This window comes from Streptopelia decaocto (genome assembly GCF_964273445.1).
Source record: "Streptopelia decaocto genome assembly, contig: HAP1_SCAFFOLD_30, whole genome shotgun sequence".
Lineage (NCBI taxonomy): Eukaryota > Metazoa > Chordata > Aves > Columbiformes > Columbidae > Streptopelia > Streptopelia decaocto.
The window spans coordinates 173,216-196,088 of record NW_028116159.1 but is presented as its reverse complement, the minus strand read 5'-3'; the positions used below and the strand labels follow the sequence as shown (position 1 = coordinate 196,088).

Below are 22,873 nucleotides of genomic sequence, written 5' to 3'. Positions count from 1 at the left end.
CCTGCTGGAACTGAGGGGCCACAACTGGACACAAGATTCCAGGTGTGGTCTCCCCAGGGCAGAGCAGAGGGGCAGGAGAACCTCTCTGACCTACTGACCACCCCCTTCTAACCCACCGCAGGTACCATTGAACTTCTTGGCCCCCTCAGCTCCCGCGCCCATCGCGCGCTCTGCCGGGGCCGGGACGCGAACCCGGGACCTCTGGGTGCGCTCGGACGCGCGTGCCGCCACGCGCCCCTCGTCAGAACCCGCCGTGGCGCTGCCGGCGCCTGCGCGGGTAGTCATGGGGGCGGAAGTGTCGCGGGGCGCGCGCCGGCGGCGTGGCGGCCGCCCGCTGCTTGCGGCTGTGCGGGCGCTGGCGGCCGGCGCTGCTGGGCCCCCGCGGCGCCGCTTCTTGGCGGCCGCTTCCTCCGTGATGCCCCCGGCCCCGCCGGGCCCCGCGCCGCCCGTCCGAGTCGCCTTCAGCACGGGCCCGCCGTGGCAGCAGCGGAGCGCCGGGGGCCTGGCGGGGGGCGACGCGCTGGAGGGCGGCGGCGGCGAGGGCGGGAGCGGCGGCAGCGGGGAGGACGGCGGCGGGGCCGGGCCCGTCATGACGGCGCTGACGCCGCTGCTCGTCCCGGAGCATTTCCCCAGCGTGCCGCTCATCGCCGTGACCCGCAACCCCGTGTTCCCGCGATTCATCAGGATCATCGAGGTGAGGGGCCGGGGCTCTAACAGACCAGGGGCGCTTTTCTCCTCAGAGCCGCGCTCTGTGTCCTCACAGGTTTATTTCAATCGTAGAGGCTTGGGGGGGTAGCAAGGTGTGCAGCCTTCTGCTTTTTAGTGTTTATCTGGAGCATCTTTGTGATGAGGAGAGACTGGGGGAGCTGGGGCTGTTGAGCTGGAGAAGAGCAGCTGAGAGCGATCTGATCAGTGGATCAGCATCTCAGGGTGGGTGTCAGAGGACGGACCAGACTCTGTTCAGTGGTGCCCAGCGCCAGGGTGAGGGGCAACGGGCACAGACTGAAACACAGGAGGCTCCATGGGAACATGAGCAGAAACTTGTTTGCTGGGAGGTGCCAGAGCCTGGCCCAGGCTGCCCAGAGCGGGTGTGGAGTCTCCTGCTCTGAGACATTCCAACCCCCTGGGCCCACCTGTGTGATCTGCTCTGTGACCCTGCGTGAGCAGGGGGGGCTGGGGATTCCGTGATTTCTAACTATACATCCTGACCACATTGGAATGGTGGTTTCTTCTGGGGTACGGACTTTGTGTTTCATGGGTGTTGCATCAGAATCACTAACGCTGCATCTAACGGGGAAGGTCAGTGATTCACACAGAAGCTATTTCAGGGTCTGCTGGTTTCTCCGAGTTCTTTTGCTGAAGGTTGAGCAAATGTGTCTTTGGTTCAGCTTCATGGGGTTGTGTCGTAGCACCAAGAACGATATTTGTGAAAACTGCGAGGAGAAAGTACAAATTCAATACAGAGCGATGCTGCTGTGACGGGAGAGGCTGTGAGGGCTGGGGATGGGCATCGCAAAATTTCAGCGTGATCTTTCCCCTCTACACCCCATATGTATTTTTAAGAGCCATAAATTGCTCTTTGCTATGTGACTTGAGCTCATAGGCCACAAATACATATTCCTCCTGAAATGCAAGCATTTTGGAACAAGTACTCATATTTTTGCACCTTACTAGTATTTTATCAATCTGATTTTGGAGTAAATGTAACAAGAACGGAATCAATATTTTCCTGTTCACGTAGTGTTATTGATAATAATATCTGCTGTAGTATTTTTCTGCATGTCCAAATCTAATATGTGCACCTTGTAGTGTCCTTATAGATGTGTTGAGGGAAGGGGAAGGTTATATATTACTATGATCTTTAGGCACATTTTCACACAACACTTTTATGTTCAAGTCATTCGTTTCAATGCATAGATCAACAGTGTCTTCTATTAAAATAATTGTTAAATATTCTCTCTCATTCTGCAAATTAATTCTGCCATTTAATACTTTATTTCCTGACGATGTGAAGGCTCTGCAGTGAATAGAGAATTATTACTTTTCTTCTCTCTGTTAACGCCTGTGACGCTGGCAAGCATCGCTTTGCTAGACATTGTGCCAAATGACAACAGCCGTTGTTGTCCTAGGTGAAAAATAAGAAGCTGGTTGAGCTGCTGAGGAGGAAAGTTCGTCTTGCCCAGCCCTATGCTGGTGTTTTTCTGAAAAAGGATGATAAGTAATTTCTCTTGATCTTTTTGAAAATAAGTTATTTCCATTAATAGGCTGCGTTTATACTAAAAGTTGTGATCTGAAGTTCCCTGCCCTGGATAATGTTACAGAAATTGTGTTTATTATTGCCATTATTATTTGGGAGGGAGATGAACCATCCAGGCGGGTGGGTGATTTGGAAAGGAGCTACGTGGTGGTAACAGTGGGGATAAAGTCGAGGATCTTTGCTCCCGAGTCCAGTTTAAAGTTCTGCAACCAGTGATCGTTTCTGTCCTTTTTAATGTTACCTGCTCCCTCAAGATTCTGAATATCTGCTCCTTTTTCCCCTCAATAGCAATGAATCGGACGTGGTAGAGGATCTGAACGAAATCTACCAAATAGGAACTTTTGTGCAGATTCACGAAATGCAGGACCTTGGAGACAAGTTGCGCATGATCGTCGTGGGGCACCGAAGGTGATTTCTTACTTGTCCTTCCACTGCGTCTCACCAGACTTCTTTATAAACAGATATATCCCTTTATTGTTTTCACCACGTATATTCATTTTCATACACAACTTGTGTATAACAACCTTTTGCTTTGTTACAACACATATCCTGATAGAGCTCTGGTGCTCCAGCCCCAATATTCTGGGTAATATTACAGATCCAACAGGTTAACCTCCAAAAGGAAGAGCTAGTGCATGTCATTCTTATATAGATTTTAATTTGATACAAGCAAACACTCATTAAGCTGAAGTAGAGTGGTTTCTTTGTCAAGTACAGCAAGGTTCAGAAATGATGAAAAACTTTCTCTGGAACTAATTCAAGCCAGTATTTTTGCTTCAAGAAAAAGAAATGTGATCCAGAACTATAATGATGTCTTGTCTTTATAATCTTGTCCAAGAACCAAACTGAAGAAAATAGGATTATTGTTGGGAATGTAGGTGTAGCTGTATCGTGCCAAGTATTTTGAGCTAAGACAATATAAAATCGTGGTTTTAAATGTGTCAAGTAATGAATTTCCATTTGAAGGGAAAACAAAAGGACAGAAACGTGGTGGGGAGACATTGAGGGTGGGTTTTGCTTTGAAGTGCATTATCAAAGCGCAGTTTTGATTGGATTTTGGAAATTGGCAACTGTTGGTTTTGGTTTCCTTGGAATAGAAATAGTTCCCTGGACCTTGGAAGGGTGGGGGATTCATCTGTATTGATTTGAGACACAGAGCGCTGGTCAGTCACTGGAACCACACGGGACATCGGATGGGAGGAACGTGCTGTATTTACAGGGAAAAAGATAGAAAAGGAAACTCTTTGATTGGCAGCCAAATTAACAAAATGTGGTGTCCTGCAAGTGTGGGTCCTCTCATTTCTACATCCTTCCTTTTTCTCTCCCCGAACACCTTCTAGACACCTTCTGTAGTTAATCCAGAGCTATTTCCATGCTGCAACCCCACCCTCCAGAAAATGGCTTTGAACTCTATTGACAAGAGTCGTCAAAATTAGTCAAAAGTTGCCAGTGGCAGAGAGTTGGAGTAGTTGGGGAGCTGTTTGTTTTTAAAGAGCACATGGAAAATAAGACCTACACCCTGCGCATAACGCAGTGATCGCGTGAGCGGGGAGTCTGCTGCACCACAAGGGGTTTTTGACTCCATATTCACGGCCTAGTAAGACAGATTGGTCAAAGGCTGTTGCGGTTCCTGAGTGTTTGTGTAGCGCTGGTCTCTGGTGGGGAAAGTTTAAGGCAGTGGAGAGGGCAAGACTTTGATCCCGGTCTGGAGAACTGTAGGTCATGCTCTGTACTGCAAACATCTGACATGGGGTTGGATGCACAGCAGGAAAAACTCAGAAAAGCTTAAAAACAGTAACAGGGAAACTGATTTTTTTGGAGGGTGCTCATGCCATGTCCCTTTTAGGGACTAATACTTGATTAATTGGTGTGGAATATACTGTGGGTTTCATCTCTTCCAAAATCATGATCTAGGAAACCTGTGTAACAAACCAAAATTTCAAATCTCTATGTATGGAATGACTTCAAAATCTGTTCTACACATGGTATATAATATTTAGTATTACAGTGGATAGTGCAGCAGATGTGACTTAAAGCCATTATATCCAGAATTAAAGTGCAAGAGCGAACTTGCTTTTCTGGAGAGACAAGAAGAGGGAATGAATCCACATCAGAGTTGTTGGTTCATGCAGCTCCTGAGCTATTAACAATGATGCCTGATTAATTGTTCTGTTCATGTGCTGCAGCATGTGGCTGAGAATTCAGACAGTCTGATGTTATTTAGATTCTTTTAATCCTTAGAAGTCTGGTTTTGTAGTTCTGCAACTGGTTAAACTAATAGAGTTTACGATAAAGGTGCTGTCAGCCGCCCTCGCCCTCTCATTAACCCACTAATTTAGTGGTTAAATTTGTTTGCATGACAACTTACTTACTGTAAATTTATTTAGTAAGTCCTGTCAGTATCTAGCACTCGTTTATTATGTTTTATTCAATCAAGCCTTATTTTGACAAAACAAAGCAAAAGCTAAATCTTGTTGAAACACGTACAATCAGTTACCTTTGTCAAAATTGGAAATTTTAGCTTACTCAGAATATAATTTAGACTTTCCTTTTTATGCCGAAGAGCTGAAATCACATGTGACAGAATTGGTTGTAGCTGGTTTCTTTTGGCTTTCAGGATCCGTATAAAGAAGCAGCTGGAAGTTGAGCCTGAGGAGCCCGAGAACAAGCAGAAGGTTCGAAGGAAACAGAAACGCTCCAAGAAAGAGGGTGAGGAGGAGCCTGGAGCAAAGGACCAAGCTGTGGAAGTGGTGCTGGATCCTGTCGCTGCGGCCGCGCAGGAGGTTCTCATGGTGGAAGTCGAGAACGTGGTTCATGAAGATTTTCAGATCACAGAAGAGGTTAAAGTGAGTGAATTAATCACGCAAACCTGGACGTGTCCTGTAGAGTTGCTTGAAATATCAGGCTCTAATGTCAAGCCTCAGAAACACCAGTTCATGCTTCTCATGGCCACTGCATGAGGGGATTAGATGAAAAGAATTATTTTTCATTGCCACAGCTCAATTAGCTTCAAAACGTTGCTGAACGACGAGGCTGGGCTGTGCTTAAATCTGTGTAATATCCTCCATCAAACCGGGTGACTTGAGTGGTCAACCTGATCATATTTTCTGGTCAAAACCCAGTTGTTTTGTGTGTGCAGGACCCCAGCCTGTTCCCCTTCTTGCCTTTCCTTGTCTCCAGAGCAATAACCGCCCCAGCGCGCGGTACCGATCCCACACACCATCACAGCGGGGACCAGGGGCTGCATTGCTGTGCTCCCGTGCCGGAGACGTCATGGAGTGTCATATTTGTACTGAGGCCTTATTTGTCCTTTTCCAGTCTTTTCCTTGATTAAATCTTTGGTTTGTTTATAGGCTCTTACTGCAGAAATTGTCAAAACAATCCGGGACATCATTGCCTTGAACCCCTTGTACAGGTACGTATCCCACGTGTTCTCAGAGATATTTCTATGCCCACACAGCGTGGGGCTGGTGGGCAAGCGGCATCTCCCTTTGTCCTCCCGCAGGAGCACCGGCACGAGGTTGGAGCTGGTGACGCGATTCTGGGAGTCAAGTCCCGGTTCAGCCACTCGGGGATTTGCAAAGTGGCGCAATGAGGCTACAAAAATTGCATGTAAGCTCAGCCACTGCTGCTCGCTGTGACGTCCTTGGGGATGAACTCCTGGAGAGGAGACCTCAAGAAACAGGCCTGACTTGTCTCTGTTTTTTTTGCCCAGGGATGGTCTTCAGCCTCACTTGCCATGGGACAGGTGCTCTGGTCTCCATGTGGACACGTCTGCTGAGTGTGTCCGTCTTTGCCATGTACGTAGTGCAGGTTTCTGCTGTGGACGGGGGGAAGGGGATGTCCAGGCCAGTGCAAACAAAGGGGAGAACAGGGTGTGTTCCCCAGCCCAGACATGAGGCAGAAATCATTGCTGCTGAGGGTGTTGAGAGCCTGGCCCAGGTACCCAGAGAGATGGTGGATGAACCATCCCTGGAGACATCCCAGGCCAGGCTGGACGGGGCCCTGAGCAACCCGATCAGGGTGAAGACGTTCCTGCTCATGGCACGAGGTTGCACTCGATGAGCTTTGAAGGTCCCTTCGAACCCAAACTATTCTGTGGTTCTATGTGAGAACAATCCTGGTTTCTCAGCCAAAGAGAGAGCGAAGTCCACACCACAAGGCTGCTGACAAGAGTCTTCATTGGCTCTTTATGGATTATTTTCCTTCTCTTTCAGAAGGTGCTCCTGCAGCTCTTCCTCTGGGGAAGAGCTGCCAGTAGTGTTGAGCAGTGTGGACAGAAATCAGGTTCCTCCAGATTTTCAGCCTAAGAATGCAAATCCAGCTGTGAAGGGGTTCGCTCAGCACTTGGTTCCCTGACAGCCCCTGGACTCTCTTTTTCAGGCACAAGATGGCCCCCAAAAAGAACTGGTTTGTGATGGACAGGCAGAGGATGCAGTTCTTGAGGGACATGAGGTGCTTCCGAGTCATCCTCCTGTTGCTCCTGGTGGCTCTTGGCATTTACTGCACAACCTCGATGCCAGGGTGGACAACACGGGCAAAGGGATGGATGGAGGTGGGTGACTCCTGCAAGGGAGCGCTGCTGACAGCGTCTGGAGAAATCACGGACTCTTCTGCTTCCGCGCAGGGCGACCCAAAGAAAGAGCAGCTTGTGCCGTGTCTCCTGGGGAAGCCTCCCCCAGGGAGCCCCAGGAGCTCTGGTGGTGGAGACTCTAACGGGGAATTGTTCCCTTTCAGGAGCAGATCTGTGGGTCTGCGATCGAACGGAAGACCCGGAGGTAAGAGATGTTTCCTGAGCTGGAACTGGGTCTGTGCAGAAGCCTCAGCCAACACCTCGTGCTACCTGCACCCATTTTCCTAAAGCCAGGGCTCCCGTCCTTCCCTCTGGCCTTTGCATTGCTCAGCCTGGTGAGGAGGGAAGCGCTGGCAAAGCCGGGCGAGCACCCGTGTCTGTGCTCCGTGCTGAGCTCCGACGCTCCCCAGAGGGGATGGACATCTCTCTGACGAGATCTGCTTTCCTGGTCCTTCAGCGATTACCAGGCTTTGCTGGCGGCACAAACTCAAAATATGCGGCGTCTGCTGCAGGAGGTGGCTCAGCTGAGGGTACAGCTCATCAGCGCGAGGAAGGTGAGCGTGCATTTGGGGAAGGAGGTTTGGCTGGGCAGAAGCCCCGAGAAAGCCTCCTTGGGGCTGTTGGTGGGCTTGGACTGCTGACCGTGCTGTTCCTCAACCAGGCAGCGTCCGAGGCGGCTTCGCAAGTCTCCGTGGAGATGTCTGACTGGGCCCTGCAGAGCGCTGGTACGGACACAAGCAGCCCAGCCGTGCTCCCGGTGCTGCTCTCCAGACTGGTGATGAGGACAGGACTGAAAAACGAGGAGCTGGCAGCGGCCTCACGGGTCGCGTCTGAGCACCGAGTCCTCCGCTCGCAGTCATCTGCCCCCCCTTCCTTCCAGGTGCTGCCATGGACACGCAGAGAACTTCCCAGACCTACAGCTGCCAATGGAACTGGATCTGCAGTGTTATACAGCTGTTTCATGCTGCCAACCCTCCTGTGGCAGAATGCAACCCCCCTCTCTCCCCCAGTTTGGAAGGAGTAGGCACATCTCCCTCTTTCTCTGCTACTTGAGGCTAACAGCTTCTTTCTGTTTTAGCATGTTTTTGGGTCACACTTGCCAAGTGTTTCATCACAGGGCAAATTTGGGCTGCACCACTTAGATAGAAGTGATTCATCACATACAACGCTTTTGACAATTGGTTTTGTGCTGTTTTCTCTGCTTCTCTCTCCTTTCTGTTTAAAAATGAAGAAGAAACAAAAAAAACCAGTTCAGAATCAGATACGTGCGTTGGACCTTGACTACGTACTCGGAATCACAAACCAAATTTAGAGGTTCCTCCTTAAAAAGCTCTAATAATGTAAAGCTGCGCCAAGTTCTGCTCATTGGGTTGAACCTTCGATAATTTGTACAGAATGATGCCAGTCGTTATCTTCACGCCAGACCACTACAGCTTTATGAGACTGCCCAGAACCACCAACAAAACTGTGCGAGTGTGTAGGATCAGACCAGATACACGTATGGTCTGTGACCTGACGTTAAAGACTTGCAGGTTCTGCAGCAATTTACATTCATGCTGCCAAGAGCTGTGCTGGTAAGAAAATCAGCTTAGTGCAATTGACAAGGATGTAGATTGCAAATAAAAAATCAGAATTAAATTTCACAAATGGTACATATACGACAAAAGAATCATGGCCTATTGAGACTTAAATTCATTCCCTGCATTTCTTGATCAGAGTAACAATCGGTATATCAGAGTTAGCATTCCCATCATACTGTCCCACAATAGCCACGGGTTGTTTCTATGTTATAGCTATAAAGAGACAAATCTGCAAGTCCAATCGAATGCAGTCAGCCTGTAAGGTTGTCATTAATTTATTCCTCAAAGTCTCTAACACCGTTTTTGTTGTCATATTTATTGGATATTGTTTTCCCTTACTGGATCGAAGTCCTGTTTCAGTTCTATCAGTGTAGTGTTTGCTTTATCGAGACATTGGCTGTTAATACTGGTGGAAATACAGCATCCGGAATTTCCTTGGAGGTTTCTCACTTGCACAAGCAGATCTGCACCATCCCAGCAGCTTCTTGTAGGCCATGCAACTAAACAGAATTCTCAGAAAATGTTATTGGAGCTTACAATTTACTTAACAAATCCTGACCCAAGAGAGATAGAGGGCTTCCTGGCAACTACAAGAATTCTTACGGAAAAACTTTGTTCCAAATTTGGCATTCTATTGGTCTCAAAAAGTGGCCTTTCTTTCATTCTCTTCCATAACCTAAAAACTAGCATGGTGAATTTACTAAGAAGTCTCTTACAACCAGTTACCACAGAATAAGTCTATTTAAAAAAGAATGGTTTAATTTCCCAGCTTCGTTAGAACTCTGGTCTATGTGCATGGGATGTCTGCAGCCTGTGGGGAAACAGCCACAGGCCTGGGACAGTGTCGGATGGACTGTGGTGGAGATGGCCAAGGGTGACACTGGATGTCCCTGCAAGAGCCAAGGTCTTTGTCCCCTTGGCTATGGCTGATGTCCCTGACAGCCAGGCCTCAGAGGAGACACATGGTTGTCATGGCCATGGCTCCCCATTGCCTCCTTGCACCCCCCATGCAGGCCAGGAGGTGTCACACCATTGTCCTGCACTGGGCATCACACTCCCCACAGCCCCAGGAAGAGCCCTGAGCCACACGAGAGGGACAGCATCTCCCTTCCCAGGGGCAGGGGCTCAAGGCTTGGCCATTGTCCTTCATCAGACAAACCAAGGGCTTTCTCAGCATCAGAGCTGCTGCACTTTGCCTTTGCCTGATGCAATCGCTGCCTCCAAATATCTGCTCTAAGGAGTCCCTGGGGAGGCTTTGTCAGTTACAGCCCTCAGTGGGGCCCATTAATGCTTCAAGGTACTTTGGAGTTTGCTTCTGACTTGGACTTCTTGAGCAGACTCTTCAGTCTGTGCTTGGTATCTGAGGTTCATGGACTCAGCACCAAATACGCCATGGGGCTCATTAAAACACAGAAAGCCCTAAGGAGCGATGTTTCCCTAATTTCCTTCAAATCTTCCAGACTTGTAGAACTAACGGGAGAGGTTTCAATGGGACATTTGCTGATGAAGATTTCAAAGACGATTTCATAAAGGAGGGTTTTTTCTTTCCAGGGTATTTTCTGTCATTTTTCAGTGTATGGAAGAAGTGACAGCAGCATTCTACACTGGACATTGATCCCGAGGGTCTCCTGAAGACATCTGGACAGGCAGGAGAACGGTCCCTTGAGGCTGGACACTGTATGGACAACCTGGCTCCTCACCCCCACCCCCAGTCTGCCGGTTCCCTCATTGGCCACCAGAGATGGCATCACTTTTCCTCCATCAGACTTCTCCACTGAGCTCTGCAGGAGATGCTGCAGCTCCTGTGCACCAGCTGCACCTGCTCTCCTGTGTGAACACTGCACAGTTTCATAAAGAGCAAAACACTTTCCTCCGTTGTGTGTGTAAGCTGGATCTGATGAGATCCACCATCCACAAGGGACATGCACACAAGAACTGGTTTAGACAGAGAGATAGGAGAGGATAGAAATAAACAGCACCTCAGATACAGCATCATAGATACAGCATCATAGATACAGCATCCCAGATACAGCATCATAGATACAGCATGTGGAGGGGGTTCTGGTAGATAAGGACTTTGTTGATGAATTAGTCTGGCTCGAAGAAGTCTCAAGGCCGCTTCGGGAAGCTGAGAACAGAATCTGCCGTGGGAAAGAGGGGCGTTCCATGATCACCGGGGTCCTGCCGTGGCGTGAGTCATCGGACGTATCATCAGTGAGACTCCAGAGCACGGACAGCCCACGATACTCATTTAGCGAATCCATGCTTGGAGCGTGGAGGCGTGATTAGAATATAGTTACGTATATAAGGTGACTTGTTTCTGTAATAAATGGCTTGGCGTGATTCACATTGAATCGACTGGTTCTGCTGAGTCCTTATCTCGCTCTAACAAACGTTGACCCCGACGTGATACTCTGAAGGGCGTACCACTGAAGTTGGGGAAAAGCGTAGAGCAGGCCCAGCCGGAGGCGGATCAGCTGGACTGAAAACCGGGCGGAGTGTACGGACGCTCCGCGTTAATTGAAGAAGTCACCGTAAAAGGGTGAGCGGCTGGGAGCGGGAGGAGGGAAGAGTGAAGTTATGGGGCAAAATATATCCTCTGAGGAAGAAGCCATAGTTAAACTCCTCCTGCATATTCTCTCTATGAGAGGACTTAAATATGAAGAAAGTAATATCCGTAGACTGTTGGTTTGGTGTAGAACTAACGGCGACCCGACAGAAGCTGAAAAAGCTTTAAAAATCGAACTTTGGGACGAGATAGGGCAGAAATTATGGGATAAGGTTAGCGACGGAGATAAAGAAGCTAAATCACTAGCAACTACTTGGAAGCTTATATTTACCACCTTAAAAGAACTTAAGGTTGAACAGGCTGCGGTTACTGGAATTTTTACGGCGTTGCAGTCTGATAAGAACTCTAAAAATAATTGTGAAGCTTATCCAGTTCGAGTCTTTGACCCCCTCCCTAACGTAACCCTTGTCAGACCATCAGCACCCCCGATAATACAGGACTCTGGGGCGGGGGGAGGAAAATCACTCAGCAGATGGCCTCTTCTACCATCACACGGCCCTAAAGAGACCAAGCAGTCCAAGGAACTGGAGTCAGATAAATTGTCAAAAGAACTGTTGAAACCTGAGAATGCTAAAGTCGTAAATAAGTGTAACATTACTCCTGTTGCTGATTCCTGTCCGCCTTCACCACCTTCTACCACTCTAACTCCTACGCCGGAGGAGAGGAAGTCGCCGGAAAAGAACTGGGTTAAAGAACTGTGTGAAAAAATAGATCGGCTACAACTGAAAGAATCCAGCACTCGGAAAGGCGATTATCTTGATGGTGACGAGACGGGAGGTGCAACGGGGGGTGCAACGGGAGGTGCAACGGGAGGTGCATCGGGGAGTTCGGGCTCTACGAATGATTATGATGTTAAAAGACATTGGCGGGGAATTATCAGAAATGCGATGATAGAAGGTGAAATAACGAGCGCATACCCAGTTTTTTACCAGCGAGATGAACAGGGTAATCAGAGTCCTGGGTGGTCTGGGTTGCATTGGGAGGAGATAAAAGAGGCTAGAAAGGCTGTACACCAGTATGGATTGCATGGAAAATATACACAAGGCTTTCTTAATGATCTTTTTGATGGACAGATACTAACTCCTTACGATTGTCGTCAATTGGCTACGTTGCTACTAACACCAATGCAAGAAGTTCTCTGGAGAAGCAGGTGGATTGATGCTTGTGAGGAAACAGCTATTTATAACTTAGACCGCAAGGAAGGAGATCCGTTGCGCCTTGCTTTTAAAGACAAGCTACTGGGGGAGGGAGAATTTGCTAACCCTCAGGTGCAGGCGCAGTTAGATGCTGCCATCTTGTGGCAGAGTTCCTCTCTTGCAAGAGACACTCTCCGAACTCTGCCGGAAGAAGGTAATGCAGTCCCTCCGTACTCTCAGGTAAAGCAAAAGGACAATGAATCGTATATGGCTTTTCTTGAACGTCTAAGGGAAGCTTTGGATAGGGCACCGATTGATACTAATGTAAAAGAACCTTTGCTTATGACACTTGCAGTTGATAATGCTAACCCAGCTTGTAAGAAAATCTTGCTTGCTTTACCAAAGCATAGCTCAATAGCTGAGATGATGGATGCTTGTGCCAGGGTGGGCTCAGATGAAGAGAAATATGGTCTTCTGGCTTCTGCATTTGCGGCTACTATGAAGCCCCTGTTAGCTCACACTCCAAATAGATCAGGCCGATTTTGTTTCAAATGTGGAAAAACAGGGCATTACAAATTCCAATGTCATGCCAATCAGAATTATCGAAGATTAGGTAAGAGTGGTACAAACCCTATAGACAGTAATGTATGTTACCGCTGTGGGAAACCTGGACACAGAGCTAAAGACTGTAGGTCTATTTTTCATAAAAATGGGCAGCCGCTGGGAAACGGGGAGACGAGCGCTCCGAGACCAGGCGCGATGACACAAGTGAGGTCTCAGGCTGCTTGCACAGTCACCGCTGCCATCTCAGGGAGTGCCACACTGGACGTAGAAACTACGAAAGATGTAACATTACTTGACACTCAGGTACAATGCATACCAACAAACATGACTGGACCACTAGGGCATGGTATAAGTGCTTTGCTTCTAGGGAAATCATCTGCCACTAGAAATGGCATTTTTATACTTCCTGATGTAGTTGATGCAGATTTTGCCGGCATTATTTCGATTATGGTATGGAGTCTTAGTCCACCAGTCCACATTCCCAAAGGCTCAAAGATAGGTCAATTGGTGTCGTTTAAAGCAAGTTTTCCAAAAGTTTCAATCAAAGAGTGTGCAGAAGAAAGCCTTGATTCTACTGACAATGCAGAGTTGTATTTAGCTCTGGACATTGGTAAGGCTAAGCCAATGGAAAAGGTGACTCTTTTAGACAAATTTGGCTGGTCACAGACTTTTAAAATTCTGGTAGACACAGGTGCTGATGTGACTATTATCAGCAAAAAAGATTGGCCAGTTTGGTGGCCTCTCGAGTCTCCGCACATACCAGTCATGGGTGTTGGGGGTATGCAGAATACCCAGGTGAGCAAACATCACTTACAAATGCAGTTGTCTGATGGTTCGTTATGCTCTGTACGACCTTATGTGATGTCTATCCCTGTTTCTCTATTAGGACGAGATGTGTTAGGACAACTAGGAGCAACTCTGGTGACAAAACAACAGCATTTCTAGAAGCGGCCATTGATGATGGGCGACCAGTACTGAAATTACAGTGGAAAAATGATGATCCGGTCTGGGTAAATCAATGGCCGCTCAGTAAAGAAAAACTCGCCCATGTCGAAGATCTAGTTCAGACACAGCTTGAAAAAGGGCATTTAGAGCCGTCTACAAGTCCCTGGAACACTCCTGTGTTTACTATTCAGAAAAAATCAAACAAATGGAGGTTGTTACATGATCTTCGAAAAATTAATGATACCATGGAAGACATGGGGGCATTACAACCGGGATTACCATCCCCTGTCATGATTCCAGAAAATTGGCAGATCTTAATAATTGACTTGAAAGATTGTTTTTTCACCATTGCTTTGCATCCTGATGACTGTAAACGCTTTGCATTTTCCATACATTCTGTAAATAAGGCTGAGCCTGCAAAGAGGTATCAATGTGTAGTTTTGCCTCAGGGAATGAAAAATTCCCCAACCATGTGTCAAATTTATGTAGCTTGGGCCTTGCAATCGATTAGAAAATCTCATCCTGAGTTAGTGATTTACCACTACATGGACGACATATTAATAGCTGGGGAAACTTTTTCGACTGATTTGTTGTTAAATGAAGTATCTGATACATTGCAGCATAGGGGATTACAAATTGCTCCAGAAAAGGTACAAATTCAACCAGCATGGAAATATCTTGGTTGGGAAATTTCTCAGTCCACAGTGAAACCTCAGAAAATAGTATGTCGGCCTGCCATTCGATCCTTAAATGATGTGCAGAAACTAGTGGGTGATCTGAATTGGGTCCGGACCATTTGTGGGATCACTAATGAGGATTTAGCTCCAATTGTAAAATTGCTACAAGGGGATAGTGACATTGGGTCTCCCAGGACGCTTACAGCTGAGGCGGAAGCTGCCCTGAAAAAGATCATGTCCAAACTTGTAACAGCTTTTAGCCATAGGTGGAACCCAGATTATGTAATCGGACTATTAATTGTGAACAATACTAATTATCCTTTTGCTCTCATAATGCAGTGGACAACCGGTAAGGAGCCGTTAAGGATCTTAGAGTGGGTGTTTTTGCCTTTTCAACTCAAACGAACCATTACAACCCGGGTCGAGGTCTTTGCTCAGCTTATAATGAAAGGTAGACAGAGAATAGTTGAAATCTCAGGGGGTGAGCCTGCGTATATCGTTGTTCCCCTCGCTTCAGAGTATTTACAATGGGCTTTGCAGAACTCCTTACTTTTTCAGATTGTGTTATTAGACTCTCAAGCTTTAATTAAGACGGTTTCCCCTCCACACAAGTTGATGTCAGCCTTGAATATGGGATCAATGGAGGAGGGTCCCCCTCTTCTCTCAGAATTTCCTGTTAAAGGACCCACAGTGTTTACTGACGCAGGAGGTAAAAAGCAGAAAGCAGCAATTACGTGGAAAACAGATGGGAAATGGCATGATGTGATTCTAACGGACCTGAAAGGATCAACTCAGCATTTGGAACTTAGGGCTGTAATAGAAGTGTTTATCAGATTTGCTCACAGCCCAGTGAATATTGTTTGTGATTCTTTGTATGTGGTAGGTGTGGTAGCTCGCATTGAAAGGTCATTGCTCAAAGAGGTTCAGGATGCACAACTCATGTCATTGTTCAAGCAACTGTGGTTGTTGGTCGAAGAGAGACAACACCGTTACTTCATAACACATATCCGTAGTCATCTGACATTTCAAGGGGATTTAGCTGAAGGAAACCGCCGAGCTGATTTTCTTGTATCTCCTGCCTGGGTTCCACCTCCAATAGATAGGTTTGGGCAAGCAGTACGTTCTCATAGTTTCCTCCATCAGTCTGCTCAGGTTTTACAGCGGCAATTTACATTATCCGAAAGTGAGGCCCGGGGTATTGTTAAAAGTTGTGCAGATTGTCAGCGCATCTCGGCAGGGTTGGGTGCAGGAGTCAATCCAAGAGGCTTAGGAGCTTTGGAATTGTGGCAAATGGATGTCACACGTCCCTGAATTTGGTAGGCTAAAGTATGTCCATGTGTCTGTTGATACATATTCTTTCGCCATATGGGCCACTGCTCAGACTGGTGAAACTAGTTCACATGTGCAACGACATTTACGTTCTGCTTTTGCAGCTTTAGGAGTTCCTGCACAGGTCAAGACAGACAACGCACCTGGTTATATCGCTAAAGCTACTGCCACCTTTTTTCAGTTGTGGGGTGTTAAGCATATTACAGGGGTACCAAATTCTCCTACTGGTCAGGCCTTGGTAGAAAGGATGAATCGAACTCTTAAGCATCAACTTGACAAACAGAAAGGGGGAACTGACTGTACTACTCCACATGACAGACTAAGCAAAGCATTATATGTCCTGAACTTTTTACGCCTTCCACAAGGGTTTGACATTCCACCTATGATTCGTCATGGAACAAGCTTAAAAGGACATTTGACAGACCTTAGAGAAAATCAATGTCAGGTCAAAATACGCAATGGAGTTACTGGTGAATGGGAAGGTCCTTTCCAATTAATAACTTGGGGAAAGGGTTATGCTTGTGTCATTACAGACCAAGGATCAAAATGGATTCCTGCGAAATGGATCAAGCCATGGCTGAATAAAGATAACAGAGATTCAACAGATGCAGAAGGGCAGGAGGGAGATAAGTCGTGAGAATTATCTTAAATGTAAACCATGAATTCCTATTCAGTGTTATAGATGCTCCTAGACCCAGTGGTCTGAAAGCTTATTAGCAAACAAATAAGGTACCTTCTATAGAAAATGTTAAGTTGAATAGATAGTAAGAGTTCCAAAAGGGTGATATCACAATTAGATAATCTTTGCATAGATAAGGTAAAAGTAGAAGATATTTCTACCATGGTAATTTAATTTAGCAGCTGATAAGGTCTTAAAAGAAATATTAAGATTAAGCTATAGATCTTTTAAGTATAAGTTTAAATATAAGATTATAAGTTAATAAGATTATAAGTTAGATATAAGTTTAAGTTTTAAGATATTAATTCAATAATTAGCATATGCTGGTGGTATTAAGTATATTACTCTATAAGCTGCGCAGCTATAGACATCTGGGAAGTTAAGAGAATATATTGTATTAACTTGGCTGGTTATTTTGGATCTATTAAAATAATGTGTTGATAAGGTTGTTATAATGGAATTAAGATTTTAAGAATAGGCAGGTAGTTGTTTGATCTTATTAAGTAAGGTTTAATCGTATTATATGTATTTGTAATTGTGTTGTTAATCACGTGTTCTATGTTGCAGTATGTTTCAAAAATGATTCGCCATGCGGTTGATGGGGCCTGACTAATTCAAGAACAGAAAGGGGGAAGTGTGGAGGGGGTTCTGGTAGATAAGGACTTTGTTGATGAATTAGTCTGGCTTGAAGAAGTCTCAAGGCCGCTTCGGGAAGCTGAGAACAGAATCTGCCGTGGGAAGGAGGGGCGTTCCATGATCACCGGGGTCCTGCCGTGGCGTGAGTCATCGGACGTATCATCAGTGAGACTCCAGAGCACGGACAGCCCACGATACTCATTTAGCGAATCCATGCTTGGAGCGTGGACGCGTGATTAGAATATAGATACGTATATAAAGTGACTTGTTTCTGTACTAAATGGCTTAGCGTGATTCACATTGAATCGACTGGTTCTGCTGAGTCCTTATCTCGCTCTAACAACAGCATCCCAGATACAGCATCCTAAATACGGCATACAGGATACAGCATCCCAGATACAGCATCCTAGATACAGCATCCCAGATAGAGTATCCAAGATAAAGTATCCCAGATACAGCATCCTAGACACAGCATCCAAGATACATCATCACAGATACAGTATACCAGATAGAGCATCCCAGGTACAGCATCATAGATACAACATCCCAGATTCAGCATACTAGATACAGCATCATAGATACAGCATCCAAGATACACGATACCAGGTACAGCATACTAGATACAGCATCCAAGATACAGCATCCCGGATACAGCATCCCAGATACATCATGCTAGATACTGCATCCCAGACACGGCATCCCAGGTACAGCATCCCAGATACAGAAGCCTAGATACAGCATCCTAGATAAAGCATCCTGGATACAGCACCCAGATACACCATCGCAGATACAGCATCCCAGACAGAGCATACTACATACAGTATCCTAGATACAGTATCTCGGATACAGCATCCCAGATACAGTATCCTAGATACAGCATCTCAGATACAGTATCCCAGATACAGCATCCCAGATAAAACATCCCAGATACAACATCTTAGATACAGTATCCTGGATACATCATCCTAGAGAGAGCATCCCAGATGCAGCATCCCAGATACAGCATCCAAGATACAGCATCCCAGATACAGCATCCCAGATACAGCATCCCAGATACAGCATCCTAGATGCAGCATCCCAGATACAGTATCTCAGATAGAGCATCCCAGATACAGCATCCCGGATACAGCATTCCAGATAAAGCATCCCAGATTCAGCATCCTAGATACAGGATCCCAGATACAGCATCCTAGGTACTGCATCGTAGATGGAGCATCCTAGATAGAGCACACAGATACAGCATCGCAGATAAAGAATACTAAATACAGTATCCCAGATACAGAATTCCAGACAGAGCATGCTAGATACAGTATCCTAGATAGAGTATCTCAGATACAGCGTCCAAGATACCGCATTCTTGATACAGTATCTCAGATACAGCATCCTAGAAACAGCATCCCAGATACAGCATCCCATATACAGCAGCCCAGATTCAGCATACTAGTTACAGCATCCCAGATTCAGCATACTATATACAGTATCCAAGATACAACATTCCGATACAGCATCCCAGATACAGTATCCTAGATACAGCATCCCAGATACAGCATCCCAGGTTCAGCATCCCTGATCATCCCAGATACAGCATCCAGATACAGTATCCTAGATACAGTGTCCTAGATACAGCACCCAGATATAGCATCCCAGATAAAGCATACAAAATACAGCATCCCAGATACAGCATCCTACATACAACATCCCAGATACAGCATCCCTGATACAGCATCCCAGATACATCATGCTAGATACGGCATCCCAGATACGGCATCCCAGGTACAGTATCGTCGATACAGCATCCTAGATGCAGCATCCCAGATTCAGCGTAATAAATACAGCATCCTAGATACAGCATCTCAGATACATCATCCTAGAACAGCATTCTAGATACAGCATCCCAGATACAGCATCCCAGATACAGCATCCTTGATACAGCATCCCAGATACAGCATCCTAGTTACAGGATCCTAGATACAGCATCCCAGATATACTATCCTAGAAACAGCATCCCTGATACAGCACCCTAGATATATCATCCTAGATACAGCATCCTAGATACAGCATCCCAGATTCAGCATACTAGATACAGTATCCCAGATATAGCACCCCAGATACAGCATCCTTGATACAGCATCCCAGATACAGCATCCTAGTTACAGGATCCTAGATACAACATCCCAGATATACTGTCCTAGATACATCATCCTAGATACAGCACCCTAGATACAGGATCCTAGATACAGCATCCTAGATACAGCATCCTAGATACCGCATCCAAGATACGGCATCCCACATACAGCATCCTAGATACAGTCTCCAAGATACAGCATCCCAGACACAGCATCCTAGATGCAGCATCCAAGATACAGCATCCGAGGTACAGTGTCGGGGGTCAAGACCCCCGACATGGGTTCGGGCTGACGGCGACGGAGGAAGAAATGCGGCCATCCGATGCGGATGATAAACATGCTTCATTTTATTGATACAGAGCACAGACCTTTATAGTGGTTCTATTAATTATGCCTACTCGTCAAACACCGATTTGATAGCATACGTAATGAGCCATCCCAACATACGTAATGAGTCCATCCCCTTCTGTGGCCCCCCTGGTATGTGAATTCCCTTGTTATCTTGGAGCTGCCTCCTGAGACTTGTTTATCCAGGCCTTTCTCAGGAGCTGCCTCCTGAGACTTGTTTGTCCAGGCCTTTCTCAGGCAATACCTTCTCACTTACCCTTGCTCAGCTCATGCTAACTGAGGCCTACTCATGCTAACCAGAAGAGATCCTCTCCGTAGAGAGGGTCTCATGCCCTTTCTCTCTTGGCCATTCTCCAACAATTCCCCCCTTTTTCTTTTCGGACGAGCAGAGATTGTCTCAACGTGTGCTCAAATATTCTCTTAATACAAGATAAAGCATAGCTTAAACACAAAAGCCCAATAACTGCAATAATCACAATAGCTAACAGACTTTGCAAAAGGTCTTTGACCCATCCTCCCAGTCCCAGCCAGTTCATCAAACTTTCTAGGCTGAAAAACCCCACATCCTTTTGAATCTTTTGGGAGTGGTCCATAAGTCGTTGAATTTCCTTATGGACTGAAATCTATTTATCTTTTAGGTCCATACAGCAGAGACCATCACATCCTTCACACCCCTGTCCTTGAGCTAATAACAAAAGTCTGTCGCAGCTCTACTCTATCGTGTGGCATGTCTTACAGAATCTACATCTAACAAAAGTCCACTTAAAGCCCTTGAAGTTCTGTTAGTTTGCTTAACTAGCCAGCATCCTAATTTTCTAAAATATTCAAAGCTTTAGCTGTGCCAACACCAGATACAAGCGATCCTAAACCCCTTAACCCTGACCTCCAAAAATCTACATTATCATCACATTTTGACTTATATGCATGCAAAAAATGTCTTTCCCGTGTCGCTTTTCTGTGATCGACTATCATGGGTGTTAAGAGAGTTAATAGTCCCAGAATACACAGTCCTCCAACAGCATTAGAAGGAATTCCTGGTTAGGCTTTATCTTCACAGATCAAGAATACACCATACAGTCTGTCCCATACTATCAATGACATCCCTCGGATTCTTCTGCGAAGGATTACACCATCGAGTTTCATTTCTATAATCACCAAGGGTAGCATTAATATTTTGCAGTCCTATCCATCCATGCTTTAGCATATTGTCCTGGCACTTTTCACAAACCAGCTGGATACAAGCATCCATGGGCACAGATCCCAGCAGTTCCAGTTCCTGTGGTTCAATGTCTATTTCCAGGAGACAATTAATCCGAAGTGCCATGTTGGTATTATTACAGTTTGTTGCAATGCCTTTACGTTGACCACTATTTTGAAACAGTTGTGTGATGCTGCTGTAGTCATCAAGGGCGATGCCAACCAAGCATGTGTGGAACGGTTTTACCGGAGACATCATAGTTAGGCATATAGAGTCCGGGTCAGTCATGTTGGCTAAGCTACTCCACATGTTAGTCTTTGTCTGTGCAGGCATTCAAAACACAGCAGCTGGAACACAGGTTTCACGTTTCGTGCCAGCAACCATTGCGGCCCTTGATCTGTAAAGACACAAGCACAACCTCTCCCCCAGGTTATCAATTGATGTGGCCTTTTCCATTGACTAGTGATTTGACCATAACTAATGTAGGTTCTTTCTGATTTAGCATGGTTTTGGGTCACACTTGCAAAGTATTTCATCACATACAATGCTTTTGACAATTGGTTTTGTGATGTTTTCCCTACTTCACCCCCCTTTTTCTTTTAAGAAGGAACAAAACTAAAACAAAAGCACAGTGCAGAATCAGATACGTGCGTTGGACCTTGACTACGTACTCAGAATCATAAATCAAATTTAGAGGTTCCTCCTTAAAAAGCTCTAAGTAATTTAAAGCTGTACCAAGTTCTGCTAATTGGGTTGAGCCTTCAATAATTTTTACAGAATGATGCCAATTGTTATCTTCACACCTCCCAGAATCATCAACAAAAACTTTTCAAGTATGTAAGATCAGACCAAATACAAGTATGGCCTATGACGTGATGTTAAAGACTTGCAGGTTCTGCAGCAATTTACGTTTTACATGCATGCCAAAAGCTGTGCTGTTAAGAAAACCAGCTAGTGCAATTTATAAAGACATAGATGACAAACTAAGAAAATCAGAATTACATTTCACAAATGGTACATATATGACAAAAGGATCATGGCCTATTAAGACTTAATTTCATTTCCTGCATTTTCTTGATCAGAGTGACAATTGGCATATAACAGTGAGTATATTAGTGTGCTAGCAATCTCATCATATTGTCCCACAATAGCCACAGGTTGTTTCTATGTTGTAGCTATAGACAAATCTGCAAGTCCAATCAAATGCAGTCAGCCTGTAAAGTTGTCATAAATTCATTCCTCAAAGTTCCTATCTCCATTTTGGCTGTCATATTTATTGGATATTGTTTTCCCTTACCGGATCGAAGTCCTGTTTCAGATCCATCAGTGTAGAATTTGCTCTACCGCAACATTGGCTGTTAATAGCATTTGAAATTTCCTTGGAGATTTCTCACTTGCAGCAAGCAGATCTGCACCATCCCAGCAGCTTCTTGTAGGCCATGCAACTAAACAGAATTCTCAGAAAACGTTATTGGAGCTTACAGTTTACTTAACAAATCTTAACCTAAGAGAGGTATAGGACTTTCTGGCAACTATAAGTATTCATGTATTAAAACTTTGTTTCAAATTTGGCATTCCATTTGTCTCAAAAAACGGCCTTTCTTCCGTTTTCTCCCATAACCTCAAACTGCACCCTCGGACTGCTCCATTCAGTATTACATCGCCACAGTGGGGGGGGACCCCCCCTTTTTCACTGCTTCAAAAGCAGGCAGCCAGGTTTTTCCATTTTTGTTTTTCTTTCTCTTCGTGCTGCAGTTTAGAGATAACCAAGGTCACGCAGCTGGCATAATGGCTGGTACGAAGTGGGAGGCTCTGGGAAACCTCTCAGTTACACATTCCTTAGTTCCATTTACCTTTTACAATTAGACATGTCAAAAAACAGTATAATAAACATCAATCCATTATTCTATTGTCCTAGATCCAAATCAGTTCATATTCCAGCAACCTTTAAACACAACTTCATAACTTCATACAATACCAAGTTCACATCCATTATAACAGTTTCCTTTCCTTTTTTTTTTTTTTTTTTTTTTTTTTTGCGGAGTTCAACACTTTAAATTCTTTTCCAGCCTCAAAATTACTAGATAACAGTATAAGCAATTACTCTAATGTGTAAGGATGCAATCCTAAGGTGAAGCAAGGCGGAATTTACACTAATTCAAGACAACATCTCAATTTTTGCATTGCACCCTTGAGCCGCTCACTGCTCAGCCAGGTGGAGGTACCTCTGGGTCTCCCTGACAAAAAAAGTCAGTG

At 45.6% G+C, this 22,873-nt stretch overlaps 1 protein-coding gene across 1 annotated transcript in view; it reads left to right on the top strand.

The window, feature by feature from the left end:
* The window catches only part of LOC309452335 (uncharacterized protein), a gene marked incomplete at both ends in the record, with an annotated part of 41,834 nt that overhangs the window by 1,150 nt on the left and 17,811 nt on the right, over window positions 1–22,873 (top strand). The window contains 10 exons of the mRNA XM_082076976.1: window positions 122–694; window positions 2,130–2,218; window positions 2,546–2,665; window positions 4,875–5,103; window positions 5,611–5,869; window positions 5,973–6,057; window positions 6,641–6,812; window positions 6,995–7,035; window positions 7,288–7,384; window positions 7,492–7,555. Of these exons, the coding sequence (XP_081933102.1) occupies window positions 122–694; window positions 2,130–2,218; window positions 2,546–2,665; window positions 4,875–5,103; window positions 5,611–5,869; window positions 5,973–6,057; window positions 6,641–6,812; window positions 6,995–7,035; window positions 7,288–7,384; window positions 7,492–7,555 (1,729 nt within the window). The remainder of the gene's footprint in view (window positions 1–121; window positions 695–2,129; window positions 2,219–2,545; window positions 2,666–4,874; window positions 5,104–5,610; window positions 5,870–5,972; window positions 6,058–6,640; window positions 6,813–6,994; window positions 7,036–7,287; window positions 7,385–7,491; window positions 7,556–22,873) is intronic.